Raw genomic sequence first — 18,378 nt, forward strand, 5'->3', positions numbered from 1 at the left:
AAATAAAAACAGAAAAAGAAAAAAGCGAAGTTTGTTAGGGGAAATTCAATAAAGAAGGCAGCAACAAAAGAATACATTGAAGAATGGGAGGGAAAGGTGATGGAAGAGCTTTTAGCTGGCCCACAGAATTGGTCTGGTAATTTAATGAAATGTACAGCAACCTCCTCAACGTGGATCAAATGCCATACTTGTACCATTAATGACTACCCTCTATTCTATTAAAAGAGATGGATTTAGCCGCACAGATAAAATGCGAAAAAGGGTGTTAGAAGCACCTGACATAGAGGGCAATTAAGTACTGTTAATTTTTTTCCCAGAAATTGGAAAGCTGTATGCCATAATGCATACAAATAATCCTAAAGAAAGCAATCACATCTGTCTGCTCATTGTGTAACAGGGAACAGAAGGTACTGATACAGTGCACTGATGGTACCGATAAGAGGAAGAAACACCAATTGTACTGACTGAAGCAGTATTAATGGTATTTTACTTAACAGCAGTCTCTTCCATAGAGCGAGCGCTATTAATCTTCCTGGTTTTAAAATAAAGATTATTTACTTTGAAAAGGGGCGTTCTGTGTTTTCACAGAGAATGATAAAACAAATTACTCATTTTCCATGACTTCATACAAACACTTTGATGTTTAAACTGCATGTGAACAGTTAATCCTCCTATAGTGATGTATTCTTGGTGATAGACAGTTTCACACTGTCTCAAGGGACAGATCTAAATCAAAATCAGATACACATTTTATTTTTAGTCTCAAAGCTGCAATGCTAAATGCAAATAAATCAAAGCAGGTTTGTATATAGTCCTCCTAAAGTTTGCCTTTATAGTCAATATATTGAAAACACATAAACCAGAAACCAAGCTTCATTGACTTTCAAGTACAGTGCTCCTTTCTTTTCTGAGGTAGGTAAAAACAAATGGCTATCTCTAACACATAGATATTTTTGAAAATTAGAGCTGACTTAAGTACCAGTTAGCTAATCCCCAAAGAATACCCATAAAAAGATTAAATGTGACTGTAATTTTAACTGACTGCAACGCATGTCAGCAGGCAGTTACTCACAATTCAGATGAAAGATGTAATGTTAAAGGTGACCTACGATGACTTATTTTTAAATGGCCTTAGCATGTTGAATACTTAAGTAGCAAGAATACGATGCACCCAGCATGTATAAAGGTATCCTTTGCTTTCCCTGTTAACATCTGTAAAACTATACATTGTCAGCTTCTATCTCCAGCACTAGACTGATACATCATACGCTCTTCTTTTACACAGGGTGTGGTTCTACTTAAGAGGCCTGAGGTTCTCTGTTGACTTTCATATGCCAGGCAAATTCCGTGACAGCTGGGACATTCTGTGACTTAGTGCATCATATGTATAGAGGGAACTTTAAGAGAAAACAAAAAATGTATTTTGTATCTTTATTTTCCACGTACTCCAATTATACCATTGTTTTGATGATTTCAGCACATCAAGAAATCAATTTACCTTTACAAAGATAGGCAACACATACAAATTTATCAAGTTACACAACATGCAAGTTCAATTGGCTTTTTTTCCCTATACTACATTGTTTCATCAAAGTTTTAACTAGTAAGGGGTTTTTTTAAGCAAAAACTACACTTACACTAATGAAAAATAAAAGACTTTTGTTAACAAAGCATTGCAAATGTCAAACTAACTGAACTTTTAATTTAGACGCCAGATGTTTTTGCATGGGGTGGACCGCATTTTAATTAAGAGAGCTTCATGGATGCTTCCTTTCCTGTTTGCAATGACATGGACCATCTCTTCTCTCATTCATAAGCACGTAACATCCCTGTGGTAACTACGGGAATTGTTTACATGGAAAAATATTAGGAAAGTATTTCATGAATTTTTAGTTGTTTGATGCATACTAGCAGCTGGAAATGTGGAAGACACAGTGCGGTCTTTTGGCAAGCCAGCTCTCTGTGAGTCATCAGCTAGTGCTCTGAATACTACTGGGGGTCCACAGGACTAGTTTTTGAGAATCTATTCCATATCATTTACTAAGATTTTGATCAAAGACATCCAGACATAATTACTGGAAATTAAAAGAAATATAACACAAGAGGCAGAGTCTGTAAAGTAAAGCAATGTTAGTGGGCACACATTCTTAAAAAGTATAAAGACTTCCTTGTCATTCATTCATGAATGCGATCTTCAATTTTCTGGAGCTTTGCAGGCTAAAAACCTTACATGTAATTTACGTTAATGTTTTGTATGCTAACAGTATTTCACTAAGCCTTCCAGAAAGCATTAAAAAATTCAATTAACACAAAAAAAGAAATAAAAAGAAGAAATTTCATTCAGTTTTACAGCTGAGAAAAATTGAAATACAAAGAGAAGTGATTTAATCAAGGATTCACAGCAAATCAGTGTCAGAGTAGGAAAAAAATTAGGAATTTGTCTTATAGATTTCCCCATTTTAATCAAAAGATGCACAACAATGAGAGAAAAAAAAAAACTATGGTAGCATCAATAGGTGTAACTGATGTCTGTGTTCTTAAGGTTATAATCTGATCAAATATAAAACATTTAAATCTAAAATGAAGGACCTAGCAGCACATTAGAAACAGCTTAGTCAATAGTCCGCTCTGAAACAAAATTTTAGCTTTTGTGAGATATAAAACAAACAAACGAAAAGCATACTATACCACATATATCTATGTTTTACTTATGAAGTTATAAGCATCCTATATTCTGTGGAAGAACTCATGGATACACATTCTACAGATGAAAGGCCAACATTTCTAAAGAGAATCCTGTGGATGGAACACATAGGATCTCTCTTTAAAATTATATTTACATACATATACATACTACATTCAAAAAAATGAAAGTGAAGACCACTGTATATTACTACTCCTAGTTAAACTAAGAGAAATAACTTAAGATAGCTGAAGAATTACAGTCTTTTGTAATAAAGATTTATCCTCAGATTTTTACTTTCTCTAATGGAAACTGAGAGGATTTTGGTTTATTAAAATCTGGCAAAAATGTTCAATATTTGCAACATGTGGAACACGTTTTCACAATATTGAAAGGAGCTTTCTACTTAGAGAATGTAAGGGTTTCATTAGGAGGAGTGTTGCCAACAGGTCAAGGGAGGTGATCCTTCTCCTCTAGTCAGCCCTGGTGAGACACATCTGGAGTGCTGAGTCCAGTTCTGGGTTCCCCAGTTTGAGAGAGACATACTGGAGACAGTCCAGCAAAGGGCAACTAACATTCTTTAAGGGACTGGAGCATCTGTTCCATCCCTGGAAACATTCAAGGTCAGGTTGGACGGGGCACTGAGCAACCTGATGCAGTTGAAGATGTCCCTGCCCACAGCAGGGGGGTTGGACTAGATGACCTTTAGAGGTCCCTTCCAACCCAAACTATTCTATGATTCTATGATCTCTCCTATGATTCTATGATCTCTCCTATGAGGAAAGGCTGAGAGAGCTGGGACTGTTTAGCCTGGAGAAGAGAAGGCTCAGGGAGATCTCATCAATATGTACAAATATCTGAAGGGAGGGTGTAAAGGAGAGGGAGCCAGGCCCTTTCCAGCGGTGCCCAGTGCCAGGACAAGAGGCAACGCACAAACTGAAACACAGAAGGTTCCGTCTGAACATAGGAAACACTTTTTCACTGTGAGGGTGACTAGGCACTGGCACAGGTTGCCCAGGTAGGTTGTGGAATCTCAAAAATCTATTTATTTCAGCATTTTTGGTTCCCATTCTAAATCCCAGAATTAGCCAGAAAGTAAGAAATAAGTATGAATGGGAGACAAAGGCAATTGTTAAAAAAATCATACTCTTAACAGCAAAATAAATGCTTTTACCTCAAAAAAAATATCAAAGTGTTGGCGAAATAAAACTAGAGGTGGCTGTATTAGGAAAAAAATAAAAGAACAAGTAAAGCACCAAATAGTAGGGGGCAGAGGATGGGTAAGTAGCAGGGTAGTCAACAAGAGCAATAGATACGTAGAGGGAGAAGGCAACATAAAGGAAGAAGGGAAGGTGAGCATCAGGAGAAAAGAAACAGCTGGCTGCAAGCACTGTCAGGCAGCAGAAGTTACTTGGTGGGAGTGAGCAGTGGAAGGACTCGGGGAACCTTGGGAAAGTTCTCCACCCCCAGCAAAGGGAAGTGACACACTGGCTCGCCGATGAAAGGAAAGGAAAGGGCGAGGCAGGCAGGACAGAGGATCTCAGACTGTTGCTCCTCTCCTGGTCATTTTTATAAGATCAAAGAATGACTGTGTTCTGGGACGACCAGAAGGCCTTTGATGTAATGGTAGTTTTGGCAAGACACTACAGAAGCAAACCAAGGGGAGAAGAAAGTATTAACCCTTAGATTCAAGATTTCCTAAACATTCATACATACAAAGTACAACAATCATGAAACAATCTCCAGAGCTAACAGTAAGATTTACTTATTGATGGAAGGCACATTGAGAGACACACAGAGAGCAAGAGAACGCGCACCCTAAAATGGATGGTGTCAGGCAGTCACAATCTCTCTGTGAAATGCATTGGGTGTTGTGACCCTTCCAATTCTTTTAAAGTGGGTGATAAATCAGAAAACTGATGCAAATTTGAGCCTGCTACTACAGCAGAAGAATCTAATAGCTTTTACATTGCTGAGTGTGTGCAGATAGAAATTTGTTTTACTGGTATTCAAAACCTTACTTTCATGAACATAAAATATGAGTTACAACAAAATACATGTGTTCTTACTGAAAAGGAAATTCATATTAATTACAATTTTGCAGAATGCTTACAGCATTACTGGAGTTAACCTAGATTTATGACATCATAACAAAAAGTGGAACCATGTCCAGAAAAGTCTGATCCAAGTATTCTAAGCAAATGGTAACCTCACTTCCGGGTTCTCTACTGAAAGCAGCAAGCTGTCTTATTGATCAAAGGATATAGAATGCATATGTTCACTGGAATAGCTTCAGGACGTGGTTGATTTCAAATTAAATTTCCCAGTCTTTCATGTCAGACTAGTACTACTAAGGCAGAGGAATCTGACTTGCAGCTTACACTCACAAAGCACATGATGTAGTTTACAGAAACCCACTAAAGTCACAAGCACAGCATAGTAGCAGCATGCACCTACAAAATGCACCCTGACCTCTTTTATGAGAATTAGATACACTTCTCATTGTAGCTACATCTGAGAATACAATACAGACTTTTTCCCAAGAAAATCATACACCTTTGTCTATAAATAATATAGAGCCAAATCCTGTATGTAAGAACTACGCTACACTCAAGAATAAACTATATCACCTTATTTAAAGATAAATTGTATTCATTCTGGCAAAACATCAGACTATGTAATTGATTACTAAAGTAATCAGGAAAATTACTTGTTAATAGCTATGTAATAATTAAATTCACTTTATTAAACAGTTTTAAACAAAAAAAGGGCCAAACAAAACACAATCTCTAGGTACTCAAAACCTCAGTTTTGCCTGTACTTGTTACTCCCCTGGCACTTCTCACGAGTTGAAGGATTGATTATTCCAGAATACACCTTGGTTCTTCATGTCCTTTTATATCCACTAGTGAGTCTGTCTAAGTACCCCTGTTCTTCCTTCTTACCTTCTAGCTTCTCCTCCTGTCCTGCGCACCCTGCTGGAGCAAGAAGCGGTGTACCTATCTACTGAATCATATTGTAGAACTGATCTGATTGAAGAAAAAGAGCCAAAAAATTCAAAAGCTTTTTGTGATGGGGACTATTTGTTCTCAGGTTCCTTAAGGGAGTGACCAGATCAGGTGTCATGTCCCAAAGGAGGATGGTAATACAGCACTTTCCTTGGGAACCAAGTGAGCTGACTAAGGGAAAAGAAGATCCAAGAAACTGTCAGGTATAGCAGACAGGATGAGTCATGGGTAGGAGATGGAGCTTCCAGCTCAGACAGACTGCTGAGGGGAGAAGTAGCTGACAGGGCTCAGAGATGATGCAAGGGACCCCCCCTAGTTTGCTGCAACTCACAAAATCACTGAGTTAGATTAAGTTAGGCCTGGAAGGTTTATTCACCCAGAGCTCTGAAAAGAATCTGCCAGGTTCCTGTCACATTTCTTTCCCAATTTTTTTTTTTTGCCTAAGTTGCTGAGTTCATCACATGGCTACTACAACAATTTTACTGGCAAGTGCAGGAGGCAGAAATGAGTAGACTGTAGAGAAAGGGAGGAGAGTGGGCTGCCAAATATACCTCTCAAAATATGTACATGTACAGTTTCCAGGTCATTGCGTAAAACAGTTTCTCTAGGTTAAAATCTTAATCTAAAGATTTTAAAAATGCATTTACTGTTAGATGTACGAGTCTTTTCTGTTGCTTAAAAGGTACATGCAGGGTAGAAACAATTTAAAAAGTGGCTGCAAGAGGCTTCACACTTGTCGTAAATCTCAGACAGCTCTGTACTAAACTTCATCTATTCCTGTGCAGAGCAATTTCTTCCCAGTATTAGGCAGAATAAGAATGCTGTGGAAGAAAATGCAGATGAGATTCCTAACCCAGCCATTCCGTGGTCTCACAGTTTAAAAACAGCTCTGGAGAGCTGATGCTTTCCTATGCATTTTTTATAGCTTGTGTATGTGTGTGTTCTGGCTTTTCCCTCTTTGCCCCTTTTTGTATCTTGCATTTCGTGAATCTCATGAACTGCCACCTTTCTGTCAAAATTCTCCTAAGAAAATGCTTTGTCTACACAACTTAAAACATTTTTTTTCTCTAAGGATTCTATTTGAATTTGAATTAAATACCTTATGTCTCTATTCTATTTCCATTCTCTATAACCTGAATCAAATCACAAAATATGTGACTGGTTGTACTTTTTTGATGTCACGCTCTGAGCACTCAAATAACAGATGCTAAGAAAATTATACAAATATATGAGTGACATGACTATTATGTACTCATTGTTATAAATGCTGCATAGATGTACAGCTATGTAGACATACACACCATAAACGTAAGGATTCTTAAGGATCCCTTAAACGGCAAGCCTTATTAATTCTTTTGCTCAAGGGCTTTTCCATCATAGCTCATCCTGACACATTCAGACCACGTAAGTATTACTCTGTGTGTATTCTTTTTTAAGATCAGTGAAGGGGGGGAGGAGAGAGAGAGAACGCTATTATCCTCAGAACTGAAACAGAGATATAAAGGTCAAAACCACTTATTATTTTAAAGTATTCACTATCAGCTACCTAATATCTGACTTTGAGTATACTTAGCAATATATACAGCCAGAGCTCCCACTGAATTTAGCTATTACTAAAACTTTGCATTTCTGAAAATCAGGGCTCAAAAGTCACAAAGTCAGATACCCAGAAAATGAGGAACACAAAGTAATTAACAGTCTGTGAAAAAATCAGTTTAAGTGATTTGCCTGACGTCATAGAGGAACTTTATGGCAAAAGTAAAATGAGTGCCTTGGGAGCATTTGACAGCCTTAGTGATGACCATACTTTTCTTGCCTGAAATCTCAGGGCTTAACATTACACATCTTCCAATGTCAGCAATAACAAAAGCAGTGACTGATTTCAAGCTCTAGGATTTAGCATCACAAATTTGCATTCAGGTGTTACCTCCCAACTTGCATTAAGAAAGAAAATTATATTTTACTGACGATAATAATCCTCTTCCTCTTCTATCTGAACAATAATTTACAAATCTTCCTTCTTAAAGTAGAAGAGATTACAAGTATAGAAAGTAGAAAGGCTCCAGAAAAAATGGAAACAAACATTGTCACAAAATACGGATTGAATTTGCATGACGTTGTGCTATTTGCAAGCAACTACTCTCTACCCGTGTCAAAACAGCTCTGGGAGCAGAAAGAACAAGGCATTTTCAGGCAGTTTAACTCACAGTTCGTGAGAAATGGATGGCAGTGGATACATGCCTGACTAGTTGTCATGTAAGAAAACCCATGAATAAGAGATGCTCCTTGTCCTGGTTTCGGCAGGGATAGAGTTAATTTCCTTCCTAGTGTGGTGCTCAGTTGCCCACTGAGGTTAAACCATGACACTCCTGAACAGAACTAATGTCCTGGCAACCCTTTACACTCACACAGCACTGTGAAGTGCTGTGAGTGTGAAGTGCCAGGACACTGAATTTGAGCATTAGCTCCCTGCTCCCACAAGGCAGGAGTTCTAACACTGCACTTCGATTTACAAAAGGCCTTTTATGTGTGAATGCAAGCTTTTTTTAACATATTGAATATATTTTAAATAGATTTTTGAAATCGGAAGCTGTTTTCAGAGATGCACAGAAGGATATCAGGAACGATAAAATAATAATTTGCATAAGCAAATTTTAAAAGTTTATATTTGCAGCCTTGATATTGTCTCAGTACTGGTTTCTTTACATGAAATTTTCTGGATTTCCAATGAAAAGAAATTACGGGCCTGATACATGCTATTGTGTGATATCTTATTGGACATTCCTACAAAAGAGGAAAGAAGCATAGTTCAGAAATGCTAGGGCAAGCCAAGACCCATCCCAACTATTCCACCTGATAGACTTACTAGCTTGGGACATCTGGATAATCCAGCTGCATTCATGGCATGTACATGCACGAAGGCTTTTGTCCTTCCAACTTAATATCTTATTAAATTACATCAATTAATCATTAAAATGGTATCCCTTCATGCTTTTAGTTGATGTGGGCAGATGAACTGATTCTGTCTGCACCTCCCAGCGTAAACATGTAAAAAGCACACATTAACAGTCACCTGAAATGATTAGATCTATCACATGGACCTCGACCATTAGAAGTGTTAGCAGTAGAAAAATAGCATCCTTTATATGGCTCAAATCAACGACATTTCTCTTCCCTAGGATGGGATGAGGACTGAACTGTACAGAAAAACTACAACATTACACTGTATTTCATATAACTGGTGTTCAAATACTGTAGTAAAAACCTACACAGAAAGGTGCAGTGTAAAATTATCACATCTTCTCTTAAAAGTAAAATGACAGTTAAAAACCCAGAACTGCAACCTTTTTTTTTTTTTAAATGCATAAAAATAATATTTTTCATCATTTAGAAAAATTATCAGCAATGTCATTGTGATTGGTTTGGAAATGAATTTAAGAAACTTACCACTTCTAAGGCCATAATGCGTTCCTAAAAATAAAGTACAAGATGCCATTAGAAAGTAAAGAATATAAATGCAACATAAGTTGAACAATGATGGAAAGGATTCATTTTGGGTTTTTGCTGGTCATATGTATGGCATTTTGTAAAAATCTCACTGAATAGGAACTGCTGTACTTAATTGGACCTCTGACCCATTTATCATACTATCTCATTTCAAAATTTGTTCCAAAGAAAAGAAATTCCCCAGAAACAAGGTAAGAAAGAATTTGAAAAAATTTACTCCATGATACATTTTTTCAAATAATAGATTTCAAATCAATTAGATTTTCAATATTATTGATTTTACTCTTCTGTATCGCAAAGTTTGATTTCTTTTTTGATCATCTGTGACTGTAAATCTAGCATGTTTTGGAGTTCATGTCACATTAGCATCTGGTTTAGTTTTCTTTTAGGCATTTCCTTAGAAAACTAAAAAGTAAATTCCATATCATTATTCTGTTATCCAGAAAGAGCTCTGAAGAATGTTTTATTAATAACAAGATGACGTTAGTCAAAGTCTAATGTCAGAAAAAAATAAAATGCAAATAAAATAAGCTTGTGTCAGTTTTAATCCAGCACAAAATGTAGACAACCCAGAATTGATGAATTTACTGTATATATTTTGGATGGGGCTTTAAGCAATCCGGTCTAGTGGAAGATGTCCCTGCCCATGGCAGGGCGGTTGGAACTAGGTGATCTTTAAGGTCCCTTCCAACCCAAACCATTCTAGGATTCATTTAAAAGTATCTTTAAGAAAAATATTAAGCTAGTAAAATCAAGATCATGTATTCTGGCACTATGTCCTGACTAGATATGATATTTTAATCATGTGTGAGAAAACACACATTCAAGTGTTTAGGTGAGCCCACATTTAGAGTACCTGACCATTAAGACATTACAGGAACTCTTACCTTGCTCAAATATTAGCTTTTTGAAAGTATGGGAGAGGATTGGTTTTTTTCTTTTCTGGGTGGATTAGGCTAAGAATCCTTATACTTTTCCCTGTTCTATCCCTCCCTAACAGGTAAAAATCATTGTAATAATCTGAATTTATTCCTACAGCATCCAAAGACATGCAAGTCCGAACTGACTTCACTGTTTTGGAAGCAACAGGTACAATAAAAATTTCTTAGACTAATGGAAGAATTTGGGAGCCAGAAACAGTTCTTGCCATTTGCAAGAATGCAAAAGTATTTTTCTTTTTTTAAGACTAGGTGGAAATGAGTTACAAAGACTCTTCTAGAGTTATTACTGCCTTAAAAAACTTTAAAATAATGGTTACGTTTACTAACTGAACAGGTGTATGTATTTGTGTAAAACCAGTATTTACATATTTGTGTAAAATCAATGTCCCTTGGATTACTAAAGGGCTAACTTTTATTCATCTAATCTTCTGAAGAAAAGACAGTTCACCCTAGTGAAACGTTTAAAGCTCATTCACTGAATGATGTTTGGGGTGCAAATGATGTTAGTTTTCGTCAATACAATAGTTGCACCTTTGATTACAATTCCAAACCATCGGCAGAAAGTGAGACAATATACTGTAGGAAAAATAACTGCATCAAGTGAGGCTGAAAAAAAAAATAAATAAAATAGTGTCTGGAAAAGACTAACTGGTTTTGAAGATGTACAAAAAAACCAAACAAGACTGTTCAGGAAAGTATGTATAAGGAAATATCTAAAGGGAAGACAGGAATGCACACAAACAAGTTTGATGGAAATCTAGTAGGCTATCAAAATGCAACTGTTTAAAAAAATGCTAACATTTTGCCAGTAGTGGATGCCACTAAACTGGCTCATGTTGGAACTGCATACACAGTGGTTTGAAAGTCCCTGTGCATAAACCGATGATAAATAATAAAACAAACATACGGAGAGAAAAAAAAATGCATTCCTCGTCACTGTCAGTTACAGGACACTTTCAAAGTAGCAGGTTAAAAAAAAAAATTGTAAACTTTTAAAATTTTTTTTTTTTTTTTTTTAAACAAAATGGAGGATGATCTTATTCCTAAGAGCCAGGAACCAAAAAACTCAGATACATGTCTCAGATTCCCTATAGATTTATTTCACCTATGTTTTAGCTTCCTATCAGTAAAACCACAATAATATGAGGTTCTAGAATACTTAACTTTGACTTGTCTATTAAGAAATGTTTGCTCAGTGCCCATCATAATGCATGGTAGTTGGGGATTCCAACTACAATGTTGCATAAGCAAAAGTTTACTGACTTTCACTAAAATTTTTTCTCAGAAAAGGTAGTGTATTTAATACTAAAGTCTTTACTCTTTCTTGGAAGCAGGTCTGAGATACAGACTGAGTATTTCAGTACATCAGAACAAAGTTATGACAAAAAAATTATGTGAAAATCTCAAAAATATTTATTTTGAGATGCTTGTTCCTCCACAAAATTGTAGCGGCTGTTACAAACACTCATATTTATTTAAAGATTCTGCAACAAAACCCAAACTCACTACTATAAAAAAGATGGTATTTTCAGATCTCATAAATTTGTGGTGATAGTGAACAGCAATTCAGATATAAATACCTTAAGTTAAAAGGACTACTTTGAAAAAAAAAAAGTCTTAGAGTGAGTGTATTAGTAGGATGACTCTAATGGTAGAATAAATAGTGTTTTCAAAATGACTCGTATTAAATAAGGCGCATGATCTAGCTGCCAAATTCTACAAACTGAATAAACTCTTACAATCTCAGCAGATAATTTTCTGTAAGACTAGCATGTAACGTATTAGGAAATTTACCATGGATAATTTATACATTATCAATATATTTATATTTTCAAATTAAGATTCTGTATTTTACAATTTTTTTTTCATTTATATTAGCACGTCACTAATTCCAAAGCAAATGAAAATGGCTTGCAAATGTTTTCCCAGAGAATACCCATACAGCTGAATATTGCAATTATCATACCTAGCATATTATTTTCATGAATGCAATCTTTTGTACCATGGAACAGCTTTCACAAAAAGGAAGGTGAAAACCTTATCATCAGAGCCTTTTTTCTTCCAATGAAGTAAGAAAAAAAAGTGAGGTTATATTCTTGGAGTGGCTATCAGAAAGAAAGTAGAAAGTGATCTAGACTCCTCACAAGCTAAAAATTATATTATGATGAGTATGAGTGCACATGTAATAACAGAGAGCAAGCATATGTGTAATGAGAACATAGATATTATCTAGAACATATATAAACTCTCATATAGAACTTTATAAACTCATAAATATAAATTTATGTATAACATAGAAACTCTAGTCAAAAGAATGCAACAAATTCAAAATGAAAAACCAAGAATACAGTGATGTCATCCAAAGCGTCAGCCTTCTAGCTCCCAAAACACTCTGTATCAAAGAACCTCATGTATTACATATAGTTTCCATCTTGACACATAATATGAGACAACAGTCACGTTCACATAGATAGATGTAGCTATAAAGATTCCCACTGTCTGCTTAATGAGGTATTATTTTCTCTTTGTCATGCTAGTTGCAGTCCAACATATTCCCTGACTAGAGGAACACATTAAAACTACTAGCCCAATATTTCCAGGAACAATCCTCATAAAACTGCTTTTTTCTTTCTGCCCTTTGTGGTTTTCAGCTGACGGCATCGTAGAAGCACTAATTGTACTTCATTCAAATTATTTTTAACAAAAGGTGCTCTTTGTGTCCCCTCAAAAAATGACCAAACTAAAAGCATAATAAAACATACATCCTTAGCTCTGGGGAATATTCTTGTTACTTGATGCAGAGACATGGCAAAGAACCTCATGGTATCCCCAGTCATCATTTGCCCACAGCAATACACTGCTTTCTGACAGAAGATTTCCTCATGTCTCTAGCTTTTCTAAGACTACGGTCTTAGTTCACAGCTCAAGTAACAAGAAATAACAAGAAATAACTCCTTCAGCCATGATAACCTGACTGCTTTCAATCGTCTGTCCATAGTCTAAAACATACAATCCTTCTGTCCGCCTCCTTCCTGAACATGCTTTACACATACGGTCTGTTTAGACTGCAAACAAAACGCATCAAGTATATACTGCATATAATTCTCTGTATAGATAAGATACTTATGAAAACAGTACCCCAGGAATTGTAGACAAAAAAATAACAACAATCAACATGACCTATTGTCTACTGAACCAAGGACTAACTGAGTAGAACCTAATACCAGGGGAATCTCATCCAAGGACTGTAGGCCCTGGAGGCAAAAAGTACTAATCTATTTGCTAGTGGTCCTTAATTTGACAAACAATTACCTTCTAGCAATCTACTTCAATGAAAGCATTCATACATTAACCAATTGTGCACATGCTTTGCTGAACTGGGGCTCAGAGGAAACAAGTATTCCATGTCACCCAGTTAACAAAAGGGTAAGAGTGCCAGTTTCAGCTCTAGGAAATGCCATATTTAAAGAAACTCTCACTTTCTTCTTACTTCCTATGCTTTATATATTGATATGCAACAGCTTGGGGAGATTCAGTCATGATGACACAAGTTGGTTTTTACAACTTTGCTAGCACGTAGTTGTACATATTCAGCCAGTGCAAGTTTAGACTACAACATTACAAGAACAGAGGATCCCAGACTGGGAACATTTTGAAACATATTGACTAAGCTGGACATAACACTATCTAGAAAAATAGTATATGTTTTTGCCGAGTACTTTGACTGTGAAAGCATGGGCACCTGAAGGAGTAAAGAACTGCTATCAAGCATTTGAATACAAAAATAGCAGTCAGAGCAGTACAAGTCACACACTTAACCAGAACCGCCAGTTAGGGAAGGGCATAAAGCAATTTGATCAGGAACTTGACAGACCATCAGAAATACAGGCAAGCACATGTATGCACACAAGACACGATGAAACTTTCTGCAGTATAAAATTACTCCTCATTCAATCAGAAGTAACATCATTAGAACAATTTGTCAACTATAGAGCTTCACATGAAAGCAGATGCAGAATTGCTTCACATGAAAGGAGATCTTTTTACATTGATGTAACTAGATATGCACCTGTGTAAACTGCTTGCGCAGACAAGCTCTCAGCCTTGTTGAACTTGAGCTGCCAGAAAGCTAGGCCAAGATCTTTGTTTGAACAGGAAACAGCTGGATTGGTGCGTTGTGTAACTTTTGGGTCTTGCAATTTGTCTCTTCTTACTGGATCAAACTGTTTCTACACTAACTCTTTGATATCTCTAGCCCTCAAAATGCCTTCTGTTTATTATATGAGAAGAGAAGGCATATCTTTAAACAAACTCCTATAGTCAAAACTCAGGTCAATACATAATTTCATTTTCCTTAACAGCCTTATCTTCATTAATTCCCTCATAAATGTCCTGCATCCAGTACACTTATAGAATGCTGCTTCATTGATACACTCTTCATATTGTATCTAAAGTTTTTTATATTCATGTTGGATATTGTTTGCTGTAATTTGTTGTTAAAAATTTATTTTTTTCCTTCTGTATTCTGAAGAATACGTATGCTACCCTCCCTAATAACCTCCCGAGCCTCACAATTTAGACATTCCAGCTTGGTTTTGCTTTCCTAGCCATTTTCATTTCAAAGGAGCATGTTTTCTTTGACTGTAATGCTTAAATACTATTCCAAAGCTGAGCCTAGGGTAAATCTTACTTTCTAAGAGCAAATTTAAAGTGCTTAGCACAAGCAGCTTTACTGCTCGATGCCATACAATGAGGATTTACTATATTGTATCAAGTCCTAGCATATATCAACTGGTCCCTTCTTTCTCAAGAAGGTGATTATGGACATCTAATGTTTCAGAGATTTAAAATAATTACTTAAAATCTTTTACTTTCAGTTTTATTTGGAGATACAGAAGAAAGCAACACAGCCCAGAAAATCTAACCCAACCAATGAAGTAGAATATAAAGCATTTTTGCAGTTCTGAATGCAGATTTGCACTGCCCCTATTCACATACAGTTTCAGTGAAGTCAGCAGTATAACATAACAGAACAACTTCAGTATATAGTGTGACTTAAAAGCAGCATTCTTTTCACTGATGGACTAGATTTATTGACTCATAGAACGCTGACTACTTTAATCTTCTCTAATGTGCAACTTAATTGGTGAGCAGAAACTCAGCAGTGAGTATTACTAGCTATCAAGTCTGCATTTGGCTGCATATATTTCCAAAGCTGAATTTAAGATACAAGGGAGTTCAGAAAATCATAATGTTGTAATACAATTTAGTAATTTTAAGGGTGACAAAAAGTGTAGCTAGTTATTAAACAGAAAGTATACCTGGAGAACTCCAATTTCTTCCTCTCTTCTGAGAGTCTTCTCTAGTAGCTCTGTAAAATGAAAAATGGAACTTGTAAATTTGACTTCCTGTCTCGTGTCCTGACAGAAAAAGTACTGTGTAAAACAGTCAGCGAGTTTTTTGTTTTACACCTTTCACAACATTCCTTTTTGCTGATTAAACTGATTGATGAAATGTGTCAGCGATATGATTGTTTCCAAGCATGGGCTGTTGAGGTGACTGAAAAACAACCACAAGATGACAGCTTAACTGGGGGGGGAAAAAGCATTCAAATTCACAGAAAAACTTGCCTACGCTTAAATCAATAGTTTGGTGTATTTTTAGAATGGAATGAAAAAAAAAATCAGAGAGATTCACACTGAAAATTGACTAAAACAGAAGTAGATCATCAAAGCTATGCAATTATATATGAAAAGTTACTCTAGGTTACTTTTTTAACAACCAAGTAACATCCCCTGGGGAAACGAGTGCAGACAATTTTGACTATTATCACAATAATTACCTTCTCTCACTAAAATGGAACAATTTTGATAACGGAAATAGCCAGTTCACTGTAACAAACGTATCAGAAAAGTTTTTTATAGTCTTTACACTGTAAAAGCCTAATATCTTGTATTCATTTGTGTGACAATTATATACATTGGTACATACATGCACATATGCAACATTTCATGTTAGAAATTAATTTCTGTTTGAGTTCTGTGGGATATGTCACTAGTTGCTTTTCTATTTTATTTCACTCACATATTTTTATGATTAAAATTATGGTTCTTATCAATTGCATGATATTTAGAATTCTGGGAAACCTTGAAGTTATATAACCTCATGGAGAACAGGAAAAACAAAAAACATGCTGCAGGCTTATTACTATTTTAACTATCAGAGTTCACTCATGAGTTTTGCATGAGAAGAGCACTGCTTTAACTAAGCTAGAGACTGACTTTGAATCAAGATATGCTCCAGTTTGCTAGCAATTAGGAGGGTTATGAGATTATGAAATTGTCTTGACAAACTCATAGGACTGAATTCTGACTGTTAATTCCCTCAGCATCCAAGTACAAAACAGCTAACTGAAAGTACCTGTGTATACTTCCTTCAGAAATAAAAATTACTGATAAATGCATAGTTCAGTTATTAAAGATTAGCTTCAATGACTTACAATAGAAACTACTTAAAATATTTACTGACATGAATTTGCCTTCTTTCCTTTATTTCTCTAATCTTTTACTTTTCTTTCTCCTTTCTCTCGTTATGAAGCCTCCTTGGGAGCACCCTAACCTCTTACCTCTTTTCTCATAGTTCATTATCCATTTCTGACTGCATGCAGATTACTTGAGACTTATTTTCAGACACCAGTCCTTTAAAAAGTGATGGAGATAACTAAAATTTTGTAAGTTATTTCTTTCACAAGCAGAGAGATTGAGTTGCTGTTCTTTCTCCCTAGCTTCTATGCAGTTTTTTCAAATCCTTTCTTAAAATTAATAAAATGACTGTTTCTTCACTTTCTTTTGGCACATTCATGTTTTTCTGGATTATTCTTTGGTATGCTTTCCAGTACAGTGACTCAACTGCCATATAAATTACTGTAGCTAAATGTACTGCCATCAACATTAGTGCAAGAATTTGGGTTTGGAAAGTGGCTGCCCTGTATGTTTTCTTTGGGTATATTCCAGTGTTGTAACTGAGTTGGTAAAAATTTGTATTGTAATAGTAGCATTTTAAAAAAAAAAAAAAAAAAAAAAAAAGAGGAGGGAGGAATAAGTCTATGAGAAAGGGATGGGGAATGAAAGATTCTTCCCCATGTTTCATCAGACAAAAAAAAGATTCTTATACTTCACTTTGCTTTATTTTCATTCTAATGCAGTATTTGAGATTCTATTGTATAGACATGATTGTTCTAAGTGAAAAGGATGTTATTACAAGGTTCTTTTCAAAGGCCTTTTATAAATGTAAGGTAAGTTGAGCTAATTTCTGCTAACAGTCTCTAGATTTGAAAGTACTGCATCTGAAATTAGGCATATCTAGAGTCCATTTACTTTACTGTACCACTGCCTAAATTGGCTGTCCTGCAGGATGCTTCATAAAACTCTGTCCCCAGAAGGGCAGGTAGGTATTGAAGTGGTGTTATTTAACTGACAATATATACCTACTTTACAGAGTCACCCTTTATGACCGTGTATTTAAGAAGCAAGTTCTGCATTTAAACTGATGATTCCATTTAGTACTCCATCTAGAAGAATAGCATGTTTTCTCCAAAGCTAAAGCAAAAAAGTAAGTATTAAAGCTATACATATTAAACTGCTATACAAAAAGTCCCATAAAAATACAGCATATTGTATCAGTCTTTTAAACGTTGCTATTTATAATGACAGAATAGCTTTGCTTACTTGATCTGAAAAGTTCTGTTGTTTTATAATTTGTAAAACACTTCGCATATTTAAGTTCTTGTTCAAACATGTTTTATATATTCAGCGCCAGAAAATAATGTTACAATAAATTTAAGATAGAGAATGCATTGTGTCTGTAATATAGCAAAGATGGTCACTAGCCCTAGTGGAGGCTCCTTTCTGTCATCCTCTGAGCAGCCTCTGAGCTTCTCTAATTATAACTTTCTTTCCTAAAGGAAGTTGCACAGTGGCATGAGTTTCTACATTTGAGAACAATCCTGCTATGATCATCTTTCAAGGCCTAATGTAACCACAGGGTTCTTGTTTTTTTCAAAGCAATATATCATTATTTTCATGGGGCGCAGAACACATCAATTTATAGATTTTCTAGAAGAATCAGCATTAATAAAAAAGCATTACAAAGGCACCTTCAGGCATTGATGGTTCTTCCCAAAAGATGAATAATACATGGAAAAAGACAGCAGAGAAATTACTTTTAGACATAAAGATAT

The 18,378-nt window shown here is 35.7% G+C and overlaps 1 protein-coding gene across 6 annotated transcripts in view; it reads right to left on the reverse strand.

Moving 5' to 3' along the window:
- CEP128 (centrosomal protein 128) overlaps positions 1-18,378 on the reverse strand; it is a 165,485-nt gene that overhangs the window by 50,070 nt on the left and 97,037 nt on the right. For 5 of the 6 annotated variants that reach the window (XM_076345222.1, XM_076345220.1, XM_076345221.1 and 2 more), the window contains 2 exons: positions 15,461-15,510; positions 9,139-9,162 (listed from right to left, as the gene is read on the reverse strand). In XM_076345222.1, coding sequence (XP_076201337.1) covers positions 9,139-9,162; positions 15,461-15,510 — 74 coding nt within the window. Of the gene's footprint in view, positions 1-9,138; positions 9,163-15,460; positions 15,511-18,378 lie in introns of those variants that run through there. The other variant, XR_012995940.1, reaches the window with a different exon arrangement.

Source organism: Aptenodytes patagonicus, chromosome 7, assembly GCF_965638725.1.
Source record: "Aptenodytes patagonicus chromosome 7, bAptPat1.pri.cur, whole genome shotgun sequence".
Classification (NCBI taxonomy): domain Eukaryota; kingdom Metazoa; phylum Chordata; class Aves; order Sphenisciformes; family Spheniscidae; genus Aptenodytes; species Aptenodytes patagonicus.